Source organism: Hakea prostrata, chromosome 7 (genome assembly GCF_041222555.1).
Source record: "Hakea prostrata isolate BN-2017 chromosome 7, UWA_Hpros_2, whole genome shotgun sequence".
Lineage (NCBI taxonomy): Eukaryota > Viridiplantae > Streptophyta > Magnoliopsida > Proteales > Proteaceae > Hakea > Hakea prostrata.
Window position 1 is genome coordinate 14,708,997 of NC_142606.1, and position 19,770 is coordinate 14,728,766.

Sequence of the window (19,770 nt, forward strand, 5' to 3'; positions counted from 1 at the left end):
CATTATACGGTTGCTTCGACAAGTACAGAAGTACAGATTCCTTCAGATCAAAACCAGAGCTTATAAACTTTGGAATCAAAATATCTGCCATAAATAAGTTGGACTTCAAATGTACTACCACCGAAGAACTGAAACCATTGGTTACCAAAAAAAGAAGAACTGAAACCATTACTTAGAACTGTATATTACAAGAGTTGGAATGCAAATCAAATCCACCCACAAGAATAAAACATCACACTTGAAGAACAGAAAATCGACCTTCACCATCTTGTTTCACAGATGCGACGCCGCCTTTTAGAGAGCTCAGTGGAACTGGAACGTTCGACGAGAGCTCTCAAAGCGTCGCGCAAGAAGTCGATTGATTCTTTGCTACTACAGTCATCTCCGGTAACAATTAGAACGTTTCGGATTCTTCCACCAAATGTCGCCATTTCTGCTCTCAAAATTCTCAAATGAAGCGACTTCAATGTCTGGATCAAGTCAGGTAAGAGGTCGGATCGATTTTCGCAGCAGACTGTAGCTTTCAGAATCGATCTTCCACACAAGTCCCCTGAAAATACAGCGATTTCGTCGGTTTCAGTGGGGAAAAGATCGAGTTCTGATATCTTTGAGGTTTGCTGCTTTAACTCTTTCACGTGTTGAATTACCATCCCCAGCAGTGAAGCTTTATCTGTCTGTGCCCAAAAAAACAAAGAAAGATAAGAACTTTTCTAAGGCTGCTGAACTTTAAGGATGAGAATATGTGTGCGTGGAGAGAGAGAGTACTTTGGAATTGCAGGGAAGGAGGTTACGGAGCTTGTCCAGATGTGAATTAATTCTCTCCCTCCTTCGTTTCTCAGCTTCTTTGTGATTCCTTGAAGCTGCGAGAGCTCTCGGTTGTGGCTCCAATTCTGTAATCCCAGACGTTTCCAAGGGTTGAGACTGGGAACAGCCAGAAAAGCTTGGAGCTGACGAGAATTCATAGTTTGTCGGGAACCCATGAGTCCCAACTTCGAACCCACCAGCTCCGGCAACAATCTGGTGAAGTTCTGAACTTCCTAGAGACTTATTCGACTGCATGTATGGAGATGACTGAACTGAACTGCTTAGTTTGACTGTATCACCAAGAGAGTAACTGAGTAAGGCTTTTACTGGGTTTCCATGGATTTGATTCCCAAAAAAGGAATTAGTTTCCGCTTCTGTAACTTGGTAGCCTATTCAGAGAGAGAGAGAGAGATTTGGGATTTGTTCATGGAGTCGAAAAAGTAGAAGGAAAAAGTTTCTAGAGTTGAGCCATAGCTTTACGACACTAGGACAGTAACAGACTAACAGTAGTCCTTTGAAAACCTGATGAGTGGATCCAGTCAAACCTGATCCAAGGTGGGTGGGTCAGATGTGTTCTTTTTTTCTATACTTTTCTTCTTGTCCTTTCCCTCTTGCAGTGTGAAACAGTGAAAGAAAGATTGGAGCTGGTGAGGTGGGGAAGAAGAAGACAGATATGTAAAAGAAGACAAAAAAATGGCTACACCATCTATTAAAGTTTACAATTTCCTTCTGTGAAACAAAGAATCAAAGTGGGCATTTGGTCTAGTGGTATGATTCTCGCTTAGGGTGCGAGAGGTCCCGAGTTCAATTCTCGGAATGCCCCATTTATTTTTTTCTCAATTCTCGGAATGCCCCCATTTATTTTTTTTCTTCCTGCTAATATACTATTGCATGGATCTTGTTACACTGGTACTCTGATGTGGTGCATATGTTACACTGATAAACATTATGTGAACTTCATTAAATCTTAGCCACACAAAAGAATGGCTTAAATTGGTATAATTTGCACTTGTTTTTTTGTGCCGTTGAGCTTTAATGGAGTCTTTGTGCCGTCCATCCAGTGCTAGGAACCACAAACATCACCATGTCAAACGCATTAGCCTAGCAAGATCTCTATTGTATTTGCCTGTCAATTCCTGATAAAAGAAACTAAAATATGACAAAATTTAGAGGGGATAATTACTATTACCCTCATGAACTATAGTTTAATTATTATTTTATTCTCTAGATTTTTTGAATTACTAATTCAACTTTGGACTTTTCCTTTAATTATTGTTGCCTCCCTACCATTTTTTTTTTTTTTATTTGGTTGCCAACCCCGGTTCCAAGGCTTTGCTCTGACTAATCCAGAGTTAATCCGGTGTTCGACCCGGGTCGCACACCTGGCTGTGGTGGGTTAGTCTCCCAGCAGGGAATTTTTGCATCCACAAAGTTTCGATATCCGAACCTTGCTTAAGCAGACCAAATTGCTTACCACTTGGACCAACCCCGTTGGTTTGCCTCCCTACCATTTAAACTTAGTTACATGATGATGTGGTATTTTTACTTATTTAAAATTTTAAAATAACCCTAAAATTTTATATTACTTATTCACACAAGAAAAATTCTTCATCTTCCTGACCTTCAACCCAACTCTTTCCTCACTTTCGGTAAAACCCCAAAATCAAGAGTCAAAATATAAGATAATAGAAAAAAAGGTAACTTCTTATTTTTTTAGCTTTTATATAGTTACTTTTTAATTGAGTGTTAATTTTGTATTACTAATATTCCAATTAGATGTTATCAATTTTAAGAATTTCCTACTTTCAATAAATTTTATTTATTTATTCTCTAATTTAGCGTTATCATTTTAGAAAGTTCGTTTTTTTACAAAATAAAACATAATATAAGAAGTATTTTCTTGCGAATCTAAAATGATTAAAAAATATAAATGTAAACTTGGTATTTCATAAGTTTTGTTTTTTTTTTCTTCTTTCTAAAATGAGCATGATATTGTCTGCTGGCTTCTTAATTTTAGAAGGACAAAATGAAATGAAATTGTTTCAACTATAACGGTCTCGTAACACTCTTAGAACTGAGGAGAGAAATAGTACTATCATAAAGAGCAGGGCCCTTTTAAAAATTAAGTTATAATATAAGGGACAACAGTAATTATCCTAATTTAAAAAATAAAATAAGACTAGTCGATCTGAAGATCATCAAAACAGAGTTACTGTACTGTTGATGGAAACACTGTTGGCAATCAAATGGGTTATTAAACTGAAAGCCATATTTGTGTAACCTTCCCTTTTTAAATTTGCATCTGGTGTTTATACATATAGTGTTGGTTGCCCACTTTGGCTTTCAGTTGTATTTATATATGAAGTCTTGGATAGATATGTAATTAAGAATAGAGATTAAAGTAAATTCCACCTACATAGACAGATTATAATCACTATAAAGTAATCCCAGCATTCTTCAAACAAATATTCTAAGGGTGCCTGATTGAACAAAGATTTGAGGGAACAAGTTCCTGAAAGACACATGTGATGTGCCTGGTTGTGGTCTGGTTGATCATCTGAAAGTATGTAGTTTCATCATTCAGACCACCACTCACTCTCAGAGTGCAGGCATGGATGCTTAACTCACTTTCTATAATTAAATTAGCAACTGATCTGAGTTACTCATTATTTCAGTCTGATTCTGTTCAAACATTATCATTTCTTGTCAGATTTGTGGTCTTCTCATAGCAGTGGAGTATGATGAGCCGTGAGGCCTGAAACTTTACTAGTTTCATGGACCCACTCAAATCTTTTAATTGAAAATAACAATCTTACTTGATCACCCATGTTTGCCAAGCATTTATGTCCCTTAGCACTCCTTGATCATTTTGTCCAGCACAGATTCTAGTGCTAAGCTTTCTCAATTTTTCATTCACCATGAGGTTGATTCAACTTTACACTAAACATTTCAGAAAGCATGATCATTGCTGAGAGATTTTTGGATCCTCTTTTGCATCTAAATGTGGGAGCAAACCTGGTGCATGACCAGTTAACATTCTGTGCCTTTCTGTTTTTCAATTTTTTAACCATCAGATTGGTATCCAATGAAAGAGGAATTTAGGTGGGTTGATAGTTTATTCCAATCTGATGTCAGCCATCCCCTCAATCGACTCATTGAAGATTCTGAAAGTAGCACATTGGAGATAGGTGAAAAGCCAAAAGCCTGTTCTCCCCAGAGGAGGCAAAACAAAGGTAGGTGAAAGCAACTGACCCAAAAAATCAAAAAAGCCCAAAGAGATGGGTGAAAGCCAACAACCTTTTCCTGAAAGGGGCAAGAAAAGTGAATCTATAATTGTAATTTTCAGTTTTTAACTTTTTTTCCACCAACCAATAGTAACATCAAAATTCCATACCTACCCACAAGCTTTTACTTTTCAGGAAAAGGAAAAAGGAAATGTAACCATTACAACCAACCAAAATGAAATGGACAAAATTCAAATATTCTACTGCCAACGGTCATGTCCCTCTTTCCTCATCTAGTGTTTGCGTTTTGAAGTGAAGCTAGCTCAGAGGCCCTCTGTGAGTGTTTCTTCTCTGGCTTTGAAGAACTCAGCCTTTCAGATGGAGAAGGAAAAAAAAACCCCTAGAAGAGAATGAAACACTTCATAACATAGCCTTTTGTTGGAGATGTAGAAAACCCCTCAAAAGAGAGTGAAACTTCACTCATACCATAGCCTTCTGAATGGGGTTGGCCCTCCTCTGCTTCTGGCCTCAAAGCCCCAGTAATATGTAATAAACTAGTGTTATGGGAAGTGCTATTAACATCCCAAATATAACCCTGTCAACAACAATAGCAAAGCAAAGATGATGAGAAATGAAAACCCTCTCTTGATTGCTCTTATGGTGGTGTTCTAAATTTAACAACAAATACTTCATTAGTTGGAAAAAGTATATTGGGGTGTAAGATTATCAGATACCAACCCGGTGCTCAAAATGTCTGGATGCACATTGTATTCCTTAGCAAAGACAAAGGGAACAATTCCTTGTGGAAGAGCTGCCTGGAAGATTTGATGTGAGAAGTTGAGATTTGTTTATCATTATGAAAAAATTGTTAAGAAGTTCAAAAACAATTACAACTAGTTATCTGAGCTTCCTTTCACTTAACCTGAACTATAGCAATGTGCAAGAGAACACCACGTAAACCGACAACAATAGACGCAGCAGCCATGACTGCTGGACCTGTAAGGAATCGAACAGCCATAGCGAAGGCAGCAACTGAATTACCACAAGCAATCATCTTTGGCTGTAGAGCCATGAACAAACCTGTCGCGCATCAAAGTTAAAATCTAAAGTCAGTTTCACAACCTTGAAATGCAACCAACAAACTCTACTACAATCAGAACCTACCAAGACTAAACATAGCCATTCCAAGCCCTGCATTTGAGAGGATCTTAATCGAACCATCAATTATGGCTGGCATCTCAACGCCCCACCTGCAAAGCAAGCCATCCATCAATGAGGAGTAAAAAATTCTCAGTCAATAGAAGAAAGAATTGAAAGGGTTATGCAGACCTGAAGGAGACAAGAGACCAAATAAGGCCAATGAGGCTGGAATATGTGTTGGGATTCCTGATGAGCTTCCTCCAAACCATGATCAGAATGAGCCTGGTCATTACACTGGGTGGTGGCATTGATGTGGGCTTGGAGCCACCATTAGCTCCAGGCTTTGGGTGAAGCTCAACAGTAGAGCTTGACCTTAGCTTGGACAAACTAGGCTCATCTCTGTCACCACCTCCATTAGCCTGCCTGCTCCCAAAGCTGAACCCATCTCGTCCAAACTCCTCATATTCTGCAAAGATCAGAAAAGAGAAAGGTTCCTTCCCTCAGAAAGAGATCAAAACAGGACGAATATAGTTGCATCAGACAGAAAAGTTCCAAGTTTGTTTTGTGGATGGTCATTAATCAAGCAAAGGGATCAATAACAAAAAAATCAACTTAACAAAACCAAATCAACAGTGTTCTAGTTTTTCAAACCTTTCGGGCGAATGTCAACAGGATGAGGAACCCCACCACGTTCATTCCCAAACTCTCCTCCCTTGAATACATGAATCCCACCTTCAGAGACCGGAGAAGCACTTGAGCTCCAGACAAACATGTGAAGATCCTTGCCTCCATCAGTTCCACTGGGTTTCTTCTTAGCTCCAGGTCCTCCCACAGGAGAAAAAATTCCGGCATTAGTTGGTGCCGGATAGGCACCTCCCATGACGGAATTCCCCTGTGGAAAGATCCCATTTGCCCTGTTTTGATTTGTGAACCCACTCATGCCAGTGTCGCTATCAGTGCCCAAAAAGTTGGATTGCCTTGGGCTCACATTTCTCCCATTCATCATTGAATAAAAATCAGTATGGTTGAAGCTCGATTCCCTCGGCGTCGGGTTCCTCGAAGATTGCAGAGAGTATATCTCTGCATTCGTCAAATTCGACGGCCGAGGAGTCAACGAAACGCCTGAGTTTAGCCCATAAGACTTCCGCGAGAAGATCTCAGAACGAGAGCTTGTAGATTTTCTCACTGTGACATGAAGCTTCCCATCCTCACCAACCTCTGCTTCGGTTTCTAAAGGCTCTTTCCCATCCAATGAGATGATATCAGAATCAACTCGGAAGGAAATGATGGAGCCAGCCGTGTCAGGGAACTGTTCTCCAATAAGGAGCTTAGCTCCTCTGTATTCAAACAAAAACAGCATTAGAGTATACCAAATTATGCACTGAAGAACGACGATTTGAACCATTAAGCTCCCTGATGAGCCTCCATACATTCCATTCAATAGAGGGATACCCATAACGAGGGTGTTTGGGAGTGTGGAGAGGGAGAATAGGGTTATCGACCATTCGAGAGAACCTCGAGAGCTGGTTCGAGACCAGATGGCGAGAACTCCTAAAACTATGATCTTCTGAAGTGTATCGGCTGCTATGAAGCGTAGGTTCATGGTGAATGGGTTGTTAGTGGAGATAAAGTGAAAGGAGAGCAAAGGGACAGCGAACAGAGCCACAAAACGGTTGATACCCGAACACTGATCAGGGCTGAAGATCTTCCACCATTTCACTGAACCATAAGCAAGAATCATTGCGACATATAGCGGAACAACCGCAGTGAGGACATGATACAAATCGGTGCCGGAGATCATTTTGCAATGGAAACAATGATGTCCTGATTAAAGAGATGAAGTGAATTACAGAACCCAGGTTTAATCTGTTTCAGAACGGGAGAACACGGGAGAACAGAGCAGGCTCTGTTTTTACAGCAGAGACTACCAGGTAATCCCAGTGATATGTAATGGAAAGGGAAACAATCAATCGCCCTGGTGCGGAGAAGTTGTAAAATACAGAACCCAGATTTTATTTGCTCGAGACCCAAGCACCAGTGGTGGTGTTCAGCTGTAACAGTACAACAGAGTAGGCATACTAGCTAAGTGGCCCAGTTAATGCCATAAAGAACAAGGTTTCCAGCGAGAAACCTACCTAGGTAGCAACAGGACAGAAATGAAGAACCCAGTAAAGAAACGGCACAGATCAGTCCAAGCAAAGTGAAGCAGTGAGAGATGAACGCTGAAAAAATGAGAACTTTATGAGCTCAAAGCCTCAAAGAAAGGAACTAGTAACGAAGGTCACCTAAATGCCGGGCAAATTACCAGTAAGCTGAAAACCTGAAAAAGAGGTAACTAGAGCTAGGACCTGTTAGAGGAAGGGAAGACTTTTATACTCATGGCCTCTTTAATGGCAGACAAGGAGTGAAGCCCAGGTCGTCTCTAATGCTTTTCAGATGAAAGAGAAAAAGTTTAAAAAAAAAATTTTAAAAAGATAAAAACCCACACTTTTAACATCAAAACACTGAAAATAAACTTTCAGAGCCAGAGGAAACACGAGGAATATCAAAAGGAAGTAGGAATTTGGAGAAGAGAATCCAAAAGTGGAGGCAGAGAGAGCTTTTGATTCTCCACTTCGCCAATATTTAAATTAGGGAGATTGATCAGACGGCTCCTCGTACATTTAGATGGTTTCGTCAAGAAGAGGGTAACAAACTCGTGATCGGATTATGAAGCCGATACCCACCTAAAAGTAAAATTGAAATGAAAGCATAAGATAATAATTTAAGAAAACAAACTTTTCAATGAAATGTCAGACTTATATTTTCTCTCTGTTCAGACCCTATTCAGCCTAAGTCAAGTTGAAAAATTACCTTATAAAGTTATAATAGTATCGGGTTTTATCCAATTTTTGTTTGATTATTTCTTGAGGCATTAAACTCTACAATTTTCACCCAAAAAAAAAAAACTCTACAACTTCTCTTGATGGTTCTTCAGAATCTGCAGACAACCCCAAGTGCTGACATACAAAAAAACTCATAATCCCAGAACTTAAATAAGTAGAACAATCTGAAATATGAAGTCCATAGAGTTGGTTTTATACTTTTATGTTCATGTTTTCAAGATCTAACACGTCATTAAGTTGGTTTCAATTAATATGAAATTCAATGCTTACCCAATTTCCAATGGCTGTTAAAAGAGGTGTGTTCTAGACGGGTATACATTGGGAACCCATCACTAATTAATTGCAAATTACGTGGCGTACACATCAACCACATAGAATAATTTCCCAAAAGGAGCACAAAATAATAATGAATCTTTTCTCTGTTTTGGGTTCTTGATTCTGCTCTCCCAGACAGGTTCTCAATCAAATGGGCTTGTTTTTGGCACATCATCAAGATTAGTGCATACCGTTTCTGCGAAATCCCAAATCCCGAACTTCCAAACTCAATCAGATGATGGCAGATGAAGACGTACAGTGAAGGGATCAAAGAGGCCAACTCATAAAAGAGAAACCTTTCCCATAACTTGTTACAAAAATTGCAGGTTTTGTCGTTCCCTCTTTAAAGATGAGAACTTAGACGAATAGAGAAATCCCAACATGATCCCATGGAACAGGGGTTGCGTGTCTTTTTAGTGTTCATACTTTCACGCCTTATTATCTCCCAAATTAATCGATGGGGAATCAATCATTAAATGTGGGAATTGGATTCTGATGGTGATTAGAAAGTGTTGCAGAAATTGTGGTACGTTCAACAAATATCCATCAGTGACTAGGTGGTAGGTGCTGAGCACACTACCGGACAACTGCAAGTAGGGAACTTCTGGCCCAGAAAATAAAAATTATGGAAAACTCCAATGATAATCCAATACTGTGCTATTTTACAAGGGAAAATGCCACCTTTGGCGTGACAAATGCAGGACAAAAAGGTATGATTCCATTTTTATAAACGGATTGATTCCGCTTCAACCTTGGCATCTAATGGTTGCCATCTCGTTCCTCAGTCAATACAAGATTGGTAAAGTAGTTAAGACCTATATTTCTTAATAAAAATAATATGGGTTCAACCATTGTCTGGTCGACAATATATGTAATGGTCCCATCCTTTTAAGTAAAGAAAACTCTTCTCTTGTGCTGGGAAAAGAAATTCCTCCTCTACCTTGACACTAAATTGAGGGTTACCCCAAAAGAAAGGGGCAAGTAAAACTTTGTCCCAGGCTTCAGCCAAATCCTTGGCACAGGAAATCCATGCTGTAAAATCATCAATCCTGAAATTGCACAAATTTCTCTTAAAATGCCCCCTAAAGTCATTTCCGGATCAGCCACCTTCAAACAATTTAAGAGAAATCCAATCATCAATCCTGACATTGCACAAAATTCTCTTGTAATGCCCCCTAAAGTAATTTCCGGATCAGCCACCTTCAAACAATTTAAGAGAAATCCATCGCACCAACAAATGTTTAACAAGAAACAGGCCATACTTTGTAGTAGAGATAGACTAATTGAGAAGCCAAGAAGCTATCCATGAAACTTGCGAGAGATGTGTAACACAAAGGAAAATAGACATCCTGCTTCAATGACAATTGCTATCATACATGATACATGCAGGCTAAATGGGTACTATACATGTTGTTAGTATGATTATTTACAGCAACACCAAGCAAGAGAAAACATGGAATACTGACATCCCATTTGAAACTTCTTGGCCACAGAGGACTTAACTGGGAGTGGGTTTTTTTTATTTATTATAATAGAACTAGAGCACATCCAGTGTATCAGTGTCTTCAGCCTTGCTTTCCATCGTGAATAGCCAACCCAAGCTCTCTACATTGTTCTTCATCTGGTTGGAGGCTTCCAGGAATTGCACCAAATGCTTTACGTGCAACCTCAATTCCAGAAGCCGTATAGTGCACAAATGCAGAGGCGTTCTCAATCTTCCTCCTCAAATTCAATGAAAGTGACTTAAAACTTTTTGTTGGGGCTTTCTTTGGTTTACTTGTGGAGGCCTGATTGAGTTCAGCTACCTTCAGAAACCGCTCTGTTGCAGCCTCCCAAGACAGTTCATGTCTATGTTCATCAGTCAGTGGGACTGGCTCTTCAGCCAAAGCCTTGCGTGTTAGTTCGGCAAATTCTTCAGCATCATCATATGTATGGCAATTTGGAAATCGTTTGAAAAATTCATTTGACGGATGGTTGGCACAAATGACAATCTTTCCCATTGCAAGTGCTTCAGCTGTGGTTGTGCAGACAACATCTGTTGTGCTTGGATTTAGGAAAACCTTATAACTGAAAAAACAAGGAAAACGAACTTGATCATAGCAACCTCATGCATTCTGGTATACAAAATAGATAAATTTAATTTGAGGAAAAAATGGAAAGAAGAATGTTAAGACATATGTTAGAGTATTCCTGCAGAGGCATATTAAGCATACGTTGACAGAAGAATGGATGCAGTGAAACTGACCACCAGTTTAGGTGTGTAGCCTGGAGATTACTTAGGCTAATAATCTACCCAGTCAAATTACATTATGATCTGACCCTTCTCCTGACACCCCTTCCCCCAAATAAAAAAGGACAGAGGGAAGAGGAGAAAACAGGGGCAGGGAAAGACATATGCACACTGGTTGACTATTTACACTCCTCCATAGGGCTGACTTTAACTGCAGGAATAATCACATTATGCAGGACCTGTTAATCAGTTGACCCAAACCCATGAGCTGGTTAGACAAGCTCTATGGTGTCTTTCAATCACCGAAACTGTGCATTGTGTGTGTTACCCAGAATTTACTAGTTGGTTCTCTCTGAAACAATAACAACAGAGTAAAATTTAACTCTCCCCTGTTCACCAAGAATGGACTGAACGAAGGTGTGGTAAGATTAAGAAAGAGGAAGTCAACATCAGAAAGCTGTAGGTTGAAGACTAGCTATCTTTTCGGAACTTACTCATGAAATAAAGGGTGGACATGGTCACAACCTGGATGGACCCTGACGGTGAGTTCTAATTTTCTGGCTGCTGCTTCAACTTGATCGTGGTCCTCCCCATTTCCGTATAAATCAACCTGAAGGCCTGTTAGCTCCTTCTGATAATCAGAAAGTAGTTCAAGGAGCTCCCTGTAACCTTTACTCCACACCATTTTCCCTATGTAGTATGCACCCTTGGTGAAGGCCTTGGTTTCATCTTTTAGTTGCTCTTGCTTTTTCTTGCCAACTTCAAGGAATTTAGGGTTAACCCCATGGATGTTGCATATAATTGATTTTCGAAGATCCTGTGTTGCAGCAGATAATCTTATGACCTGTAATGCAAGAAGCCAGTTCTTATGTCAAATATCAAGCATAAGGGGACTGAAGGAAATACATTGATTTATCTCCGACTTGGTTTTCTCACAAAAATGATTGTCAACCAACCCGTAAGATAATTAGTAATTGTAAATGTGAAAGAGATCATGATGGAAAACTGTCCAAGAATGACACAGGAAAAAAGTTGAAGCTTCAAAAGCTCATCAGAGAAAGTGAAGTCAAGTTGCTATAAGGAACAATAGATGAAGTGCATGAATTCTATCTAACAACAAAGAGAAGTGAATCTAGTGAAAGCCAATAGTTGGTATCATTATTCAAGACTGTTCTGGATGGAGAATACTTTCTAAAATAATGAACATGAAAAAGACATGATTACTCAAGCTCCACCCACTAACCTTGTCCTGAACTACTCAAGGTTGAACAGACAAATCTGAGAACTATACTCTTTAATCACCATTTCAACTCATGGCATTTTCAGACTTCCCTGGTCCTTTAATATCACCTCTAACTTACATCATATACAGAGAAGATACTTTATCTCCATCCAAATCAGAAGGAACAGAAAATAAATTACATCAGTCAGTCAAAATTAAAAAGCAAACTGGCTGATGAACTCTAACTGGTCCACCTGGGTCCACCAGGACACCTAACCTAGAGAATTCACTCTGTGGATGTAATTTCATCACATATTCTCACTAGCGTATACAATAATCTTGCCAGCACATGTTAGAACCATTTCAAATTGCTTGGGTTTATATTTTAGGGCATTTCAAGATATCTTCTTTTGAGGTCTCACAGACAATGCCATATTATGTAACTTATGTTTCTCTTATTCCTGTAAAACTGATTTTAATTGCTGACCACTATTAAACAGTTTTTCCTGCTGTTTGTGTCTCAATTGATTTCAAGAGATAAAGGTCAACACTAGCCTAGTTCTCTAAATTCTGGTGTCATGCCAATTCCATGTACCTACCCAACAATCCAAGATCTTCACAACATAATTTCTCTGAGAAAATTAAGACCAAATTATTAACATGGTGCCATCCACCACAGGATTCATTTTATTTATTTATTCTGGTGTTTGAAATGAGCAGTGGAACCTAATGAGATAAACTACATATGGGCAGGCATAAGCTGGAGCAGGATAGTACATGGATTATAGAAAGAAAAAGAAGGGCAAAACCAGTGCCGAAGGCTTCTGCACAAGCAGAGTCCAGGGGCAGTTTCCTGCACAGCCTTACCCCAAGCGAGACCGGAGCCGACCCAGAAAGCAAGAGCAAACAGAAGAAAGAAGAGCAAGGACAGACACACACAAAGGAAAAGGAGAAGGCACAGAGAGCGGAGGGCAGGAACAAGGGAGACAGCAACGGCGGGGGACAAGAGAGAAAGGAGGAAGCCCGGGCACCCCACCTCCCACGAACCCCAACCCCCCCCCCCCCCCCAAAAGAAGAAGGAGGAAGAACAACCACACAGCAAAAGAAAAGCAAAAAGAAAAGAAACCTGAAACTGTTGTAGTCAAATACTGAGCACCAATAACTTTTAAAGGACAATAATGTTGGGTTTGGGTATGTGTTGTATTCGGGTCCATATAATTAGAGTTTGACTATAATTGTAGTTGGAATGGCTTCTAGGTCAATTACCAATACAGGGGTAGAGTTCTAATTATATGGTGATTACAGTAGTGGGTTTCTCTATAAATATTGTCTTTGTTAGATAACCTAGAAAGCAAGCAAAGGATAACATTTTGTAAGGTGGAGAGTTGTGTGGAGAGGTTTTTAGGAAATAGTGGAATCTCTTGTTCTCTCGTGTGGATGTAGGGAATTTTTCTAAACCACGGTAAGTTCCTTGTTGTGAGTGTGTTTTGCTTGTGGATGGGCTGATTTGGTGGTGTGAGAGATGAGTGCTTATGAATTAACAGCAGATCTCACCTTCACAGAATGGAAAGCAGTTTGTGCAGCCAAAGCAAGCATCTCAGGGAAAACAAGGAGCTCAAAGCTGCTTAAAAGAACAAAGTTAAGTAGCAGTAGGAGTAGTGTCATAAAAAATGTGGGTCCCAAAACTCTGACACAGAATGACGAGATGCTTTTCCAGCTGTTTCCAGGAGGTCACATGCCCCTTGCTTTACCATATTCCTCAACCATTAACCATGAACACCAAGATTGCCAAACAGAAAATTATGAAGCATTCAAACACAGACGACTGAAAAAAAAAAAAAAAAAAAAAAGTAAAATACTTCTTTCTGTTTTTCCACTTGCAATAGCAGTTTGAGTTATTATTCAAAGAGCAAGCCTGCAGACTATCAAAACCTGAAAACTGTTAAGAGGAAGAGCTATCCACCAAAAGAGAAGGAAAGAAAAAAAGAAAAGAGAGAGAGAAAGAGAGTTAGTTTACTGAGCATTTAGGACTCAGAGAGGAACAGGGAGCGTGAATCATAATTGTCAAAGCGATACCTAGGCACCTCATTGGTTTCCCTTGCTTCCCCCCCCCCCAAAAAAAAAAAATAAAATAAAAACCTCCAATACCTAGGAACACCTATACACCATGACAATTTTAGAGAGAATACCAAGTACTAACAGAGTACATCAGTACAAGAGTACAGGAGAGAGAATAAGGTCACCTCTCAATTCTAGTTACATGCTTCACTGCTCCAGGAAATAGCATCCTGACCCATGAGAAGCACTAAAAAGGAAATGAAATGGAAAAGGGGATTAGTAAAAGTTTTTCAAGTTTTTGAGTTCAAAATTGCATCATACTCCTGCTGCCCCACTGCTTACATGATGATCAGAAAAAATGTGCATACCAGACAGTCAGACACCCACTTCTTTGACAAATCCATGTTTTTTCTTTCTTGTAAGGTTGCTCAAACTAATATCATATTGTCCAGGTCTACTGTTTGACAACCTGAATGTTAATCAATCTCTGGTCGTTGACCACCCCTGTTGTTTTCTACACAGAAGTGCGCATCTGCGCACTTCCGTTTTCCCTTTACGTCTAAGGGGGGGTGAGATAGGCGACAGGTAGCTTGCTTCCAAGCCGATAGGAAAGGCGGTGGGCCAGGTCAGGATCCGATTGGTCATGAACATCGTAAGGTGCTGCTATTCACGCATCCCAGCACACCCCTGTTTGGGAACTTCCCTTTGAAACACAGGCCAGGGGTTCTTAAACGAGATGAAGGTATAGGGGAAAAGGCTGCAAATGATTGGAATAGGATGCAAATAAGGTTTGAGGAAGGTTACATGTAGGTTCCAATAAAGCAAAAAATTCCCTCTTTTTCTCCCAGTACTGTACACCACCTTCTAAGTTCCCAATTGCACAGACACCAAAACACTGAAAACCTTTGATGATACGTGTGAGCTGACGGCCTTATGAATCATCAGCAAGACTTCCAATTATCATACCAACTGGCCAGCCCTCCACCCCCATCTGTTGCATATTTTTTAGAAGCCTAAATGCCTTGGTTTATGCAACTGATTAGTTGATTCGTGCTCCATAGTTCCCTACAAACTCTGTTTCTCAAATTAAATTACTCAAACCCTTGACCACATTATTCCACAATCCTTCCTTTAATAAATCTGATTACAATAACTTGACCACAAGTTCATTAGCTTTAATACAGTACTGAATTAACAGGATCTGTTTGTCCTCTGAAAGCGACATTGCAGCTGCTAAAGGCAAAAATTATCTAATGCCATTCATAGTCAGTTATCAACCTTCACCATGTAATGTGATATAAGCCACATCACATAATTTGAAGGAGCACAAATTTAAAATTTGCACATGAAAACATAACAGCATGCAAAGAGTTTCTGCATACCAAATACGAGATGAAAAAAAAATATGTGATGCTGCCATTATCAATTCCAAGAAAAACTAACGAATTGCAGACTCATAGAGTTGAATAAATATTGTACTTCAGTCAAATGGGTATGAAACATGAATCACTGTTAGCAGAGTACTTAGCTTAACTAAGTTACAGTGTATAAAATCATTAATCACTGTCTGCCTTCTAAAGTTACAAAAATAATAATAAAAAAAAGCACCTTATGGCAGTAGATGTGGATAAGCCAGCTATTCATCTGTTTCAACAGAAATGCTTGCATCCTATTCCTTTCTCGCTTCACGTATTCCAAATAATTGGTATGAACAACCCCTATGACTAATCGGAATTTTGTTTTCCATCTACGTCCATGATGATACCATGTCAGGTGCTCAGGCTCTTCCAAGACTGCAATATCTGCCTCTTCATCAGGAATGAGTTCCGTAATGTCTCCAACAGCTAGAATGCTTCTTTTATCTGTAGAGAACTGCAAGTTCATAAGAAGATCGAACGTCAAGTAAAAGAAGAAAAAGAATCTTTCAAGCAAGAGACCCTGCAACGCAAATTGGCAGGTCCTCCATCTAGCATGTGAAAAAATAATTATAAAGCAATATAGGACAACACTGTGCATTGAATCTTATGCATTGTACTAAATGCAAACCTCCAGATGACAAATAATTCATACATTTAATGAATCTGAACCATCCATAAGTTATGTTGGAAAGGGTTACTAAAGAAAAAAAAAAGATGTAAAGCTCTAATTTACCTTTCCAGGATAGAATTTTATATCAAAACTAGATATAAATCCTGTTCTTTGTTCAACCCATTTACGTACATAAGCCTCATGGTCTGCGGGAGACGTGAATGTTATCTTGTTGGGATAAACTAGCTTTTGATCCTTCAAAGACAGCCATGGAATCACCAAAGTAACCTTCCTCTCCACATCTCTTGTGAGGTATACAGCACGAAATAGAGGATTAACAGCAGTTCCAGTCATCCATGGAAGACTTGCAGTAGTAAATATTGCAATATGCTGCTTCTTATCCATTCAGTCATCAAATTCCACTGTGTGAAGGATTATGGATGCTTATTAGCTACCTTCTAAACTGTAGTTAAATTGAAATTGGTACATAATTGGGAAGCCATATATTGAATGCCAGAGATGACATAGACAAAACATAGAAAGAACACAGAAGAAATCATTAGAAAGCATAGTTGACTAATATAACTATGAATTTACTGTTACCTCTTCTATTGAAGGGGGCTGGGATAGAATAAGAAACCACCTAATTAATATAACCCAAGCCCACGTAACAAACTTTCACAGATTTTACCAACTAAACAAATTGTGATCTTCCAATTTGATATTATTTTGGGTTTCCAATAGGTAAGCCCATCCTTGCAGAGAATTGGTAACCCAGCACAAGGTACCAATATTTTCAATTCTATCTGTACTAGATGTTGGGTGGAAAGGTTCTGAGAAAAGCCATAAAAATTTATGAGAAGTGAAATTCAAAGGCAACAAGTATACCAAATCAGCGAAAATTCAGAGACACAGATTTTTAACAATAAATGAAATTGAAAGATGAAAAAGGGAAAAAGCTGCGTCAATCCGTCGAAAGAGTAGAGATTAGACCATATATCGAATTTAATGATGTTGAGACGAAGATGTTGAAGCTAAAACATAACAAAACTCAGAGAAAATTAACTGGATAGGGGAGATAAGGCAGTAATTCAATCCAAGCATCTCAGATTAAAAAGAAGAAGAAAAATGATTTCAGATACAGAAAACTGAGAGAGAATAGATTTCGTGTTCAAGAATCTCACCTCGTGTCAGTGATTGAATAATCTGCAAGTTGGTTGGTTTGATGGAAATTAAAGGAAGGTTGAGACGAAGAAGCAGTCGAGGTGGTGATGATATGGGAGTTGGGAGAGGGAGAGAGATGAGAAAGAAGTGTTGTCTTGCCGTTTCGGCCAACCGCGCAGGTCGTCGTTACCCGTTACCAGCGAGAATCCAACAAAGGGCGGGGAGTTTATATTTGACCGGCCAAGTTATGAAAAATGTGAATCATGACTCAATCCCACCTCGGCACGTGTTCATTCCCCGCACGCTTTCTCTTTCATTATTTTATCTTATTCTTATAATAAATTTTAAAGGATTACATAATTTAAAATCATCAAAGAAAATTAATAAATTATTGGTTGCGTTACAGTGGGAGAGAAAGACAGTAAAATATTTTAATGGATGTTAATACAACTTTTGAGAAAATTAAATGATTAATTACTTTTCAGTTTTTCTTTAAAGAGTTTTTTTTATTATGCCCTTAAGTGGGGGAGCACTTTCCCCCAATGGCTTCCTGACCACAAAAATCAGTGGGTCCCAGTGGTAAAAAAAAAATTTAATTTCTTTTAAAAAGTGTTTTTTATCGTGAGTCCCACTGGTTTTTGTGGTCAGGAAGCGTCGGGTTGCTGATCCGAACTCTTAAGTGGGTGCCAAATTAGAAACTACCCCTTTAGTAAGTGCAATAAATTATATGGCGTACTTCTCGCCTAAAGTATAATATTCCATGTTATATTCTTTAACGGTCAAAATGCTTGACAATTAGGTTTGGTTTATTAAAAGTTTAATATATCTTTGATTGTGTAAATACCAAACTATCCTTCAATTAATTTGTTTCCTTGAAAACTCCACCACCGCCCCTCCCCCTCTCTGAGAATATGATAGTAACCACAGCTATGACCACAGCCATGAGCCATAGCCATAAGAAAAGAGTCATAGAAATGAGTTGAAATCGAAAGCAAAAGAAAGCAACATTGTAGTGGTTATAAAATGAGTTATCTATTTCTGTACATTACACTTTTTTTTTACGTGCCTAACAAAATTTTGGGTTCTTTCTTCGCAGATTATTAATGGAAATTTTTTAATTGATCTGCTGATGATTTTAGTTCAAAAGTGACTTCAATGTTCTGGTTTTTATTTGAATGACCTGCAAAATAGAATTAGGAAGACAATCAACACCTCAATACCAAAAACACAGGCTGTCGTCTCCACCACTATGCTTCTTCCAAAGTCGATTTTGGACTCTTTCTTGTAACTTCTAATGTCAAACCCATGTGACCAAGCATTTTGTTTTGAAGGATTTAGAACATATGTGACTCAACGATTTCAGATACACATCAAGGATGAGTTGAATCTCAAGTGTGGTTTTAGGGTTCGACAATTTCACCATAAACTTAAATTGAAGTGATTGGGTTCCTACTTCCTAGTTTAAGAAACCAATAACCATTTATGGTTTTTCGAATAGGAGGAGGGGTGGTGGTCACCGGAGGGGAGAGACATTAGTCGTTGGCAAGGGAGGGGCGGTGGTTGGGTTTCCTGTGAGATGAAGGATGATGATAGGTCCCTTCACCCACATAGGGAGCAAAATGAAGGGAGTTTAATTGAGGGGTAATTTGGTATTTACACACTACCAGGAATTTATTAGACTTTTAACAAACCAAACTTAACAGTTAAGTGTTTTGACAGTTAAGAGGGTAACTTGAAATATTAGACTTTATGTAAGGGGGACGTCGTGTGATTTATTGCACTTAAGGGGTTTCATAGAAAAAAACTATTATTTAAAAAAAAATAGACACTTAATATTTCAATTAACAAAATTAATTAAAACCGAGTTTTAAGTTTACAAAACTAATCAAAATAATAAATTTTCATGGAAATCACTATTTTATCTAAATAAAAAAAATCACTATTTTTCATTTATTTTGAACATTTTCAAATCAGATGCCAGTATGATTAGTTTTAAGGAAAAAACGGCCAAAGAGATGAAAAACCACTATATTTGTTAATTTGGACGTTCAATCTCAGTTTTAACTATTTTTTTAATTGAAACATTGACTAATCATCTGATTTCCTTTTTTCTTTTTTCTTGTATAATTATACAAGTTTGTTATTTTGAAAAAAAAATAAAAAAATGAAAACATATATTTGGGATTCACATTCAAAGGGTTTTGTGAAAAAAATAAAAAATATGAGTCTCACCTTTATCATTATCTTCTATTTCCTGCAAAAGTCTCACAAAAATATGTATGACTTTCAAATGAGATGGCGTGGGTGTCGTCCACAAATCTGGGGACCCTTAGATCTCCTCATGATGTCTCAACAAACGAAAGCGTGATGTGGCCCGACCGTCGGAGTCCCCCCCGGAGGCTAGTTAGTTGATGAACTGATCACAAACGGCTCTGCTTTAAGGAATGAAGAACCGGGAAGGGGATCTGATAGATCGTAGTTTAGGTCTATCGGTGTATCCACCCGAGTCTCGGATAGTATCCTTTTTCGATCCCCTCACCTTGATGGAGTGAGGTTTATATAGAGTGACATTCGAATCTCCTTCGTTGGATGCACTTGAGCCTCTTCGGGTAGTCGTTGGATCTTATCGGTAGATCCGTTGAGCAATAGACCTACTAGTTTGGGCTAGTAGAGGACTCCGATAACCTTGGACCTGGGATG

General features: G+C 38.8%; 3 protein-coding genes and 1 non-coding gene across 4 annotated transcripts; 1 reads left to right on the top strand and 3 right to left on the bottom strand.

Moving 5' to 3' along the window:
* Window positions 1–251: 251 nt before the first annotated feature.
* LOC149010038 (transcription factor bHLH106-like) lies at window positions 252–1,309 on the bottom strand. The gene is made up of 2 exons (XM_089160573.1): window positions 766–1,309; window positions 252–674 (listed from the first exon to the last, which is right to left on the bottom strand). Exons 1-2 carry the CDS (start codon window positions 1,057–1,059, stop codon window positions 261–263), a joined length of 708 nt encoding a protein of 235 aa, XP_089016699.1. The 5' UTR covers window positions 1,060–1,309; the 3' UTR covers window positions 252–260.
* Window positions 1,310–1,555: 246 nt separating this feature from the next.
* TRNAP-AGG (transfer RNA proline (anticodon AGG)) lies at window positions 1,556–1,627 on the top strand. Its single transcript has one exon. It is a non-coding gene; the product is annotated as a tRNA-Pro (tRNA).
* A 2,445-nt stretch (window positions 1,628–4,072) lies between these two features.
* Window positions 4,073–7,555, bottom strand: LOC149010040 (putative auxin efflux carrier component 1c). The gene is made up of 6 exons (XM_089161884.1): window positions 5,820–7,555; window positions 5,358–5,634; window positions 5,193–5,278; window positions 4,951–5,108; window positions 4,767–4,843; window positions 4,073–4,623 (listed from the first exon to the last, which is right to left on the bottom strand). Exons 1-6 carry the CDS (start codon window positions 6,967–6,969, stop codon window positions 4,557–4,559), a joined length of 1,815 nt encoding a protein of 604 aa, XP_089018010.1. The 5' UTR covers window positions 6,970–7,555; the 3' UTR covers window positions 4,073–4,556.
* Window positions 7,556–9,536: 1,981 nt separating this feature from the next.
* Window positions 9,537–17,257, bottom strand: LOC149010041 (digalactosyldiacylglycerol synthase 2, chloroplastic-like). The gene is made up of 5 exons (XM_089163779.1): window positions 17,091–17,257; window positions 16,030–16,328; window positions 15,487–15,750; window positions 11,093–11,442; window positions 9,537–10,435 (listed from the first exon to the last, which is right to left on the bottom strand). The coding sequence occupies exons 2-5, from the start codon at window positions 16,309–16,311 to the stop codon at window positions 9,934–9,936; spliced, it is 1,398 nt and encodes a 465-aa protein (XP_089019905.1). The 5' UTR covers window positions 16,312–16,328; window positions 17,091–17,257; the 3' UTR covers window positions 9,537–9,933.
* Window positions 17,258–19,770: the final 2,513 nt, after the last annotated feature.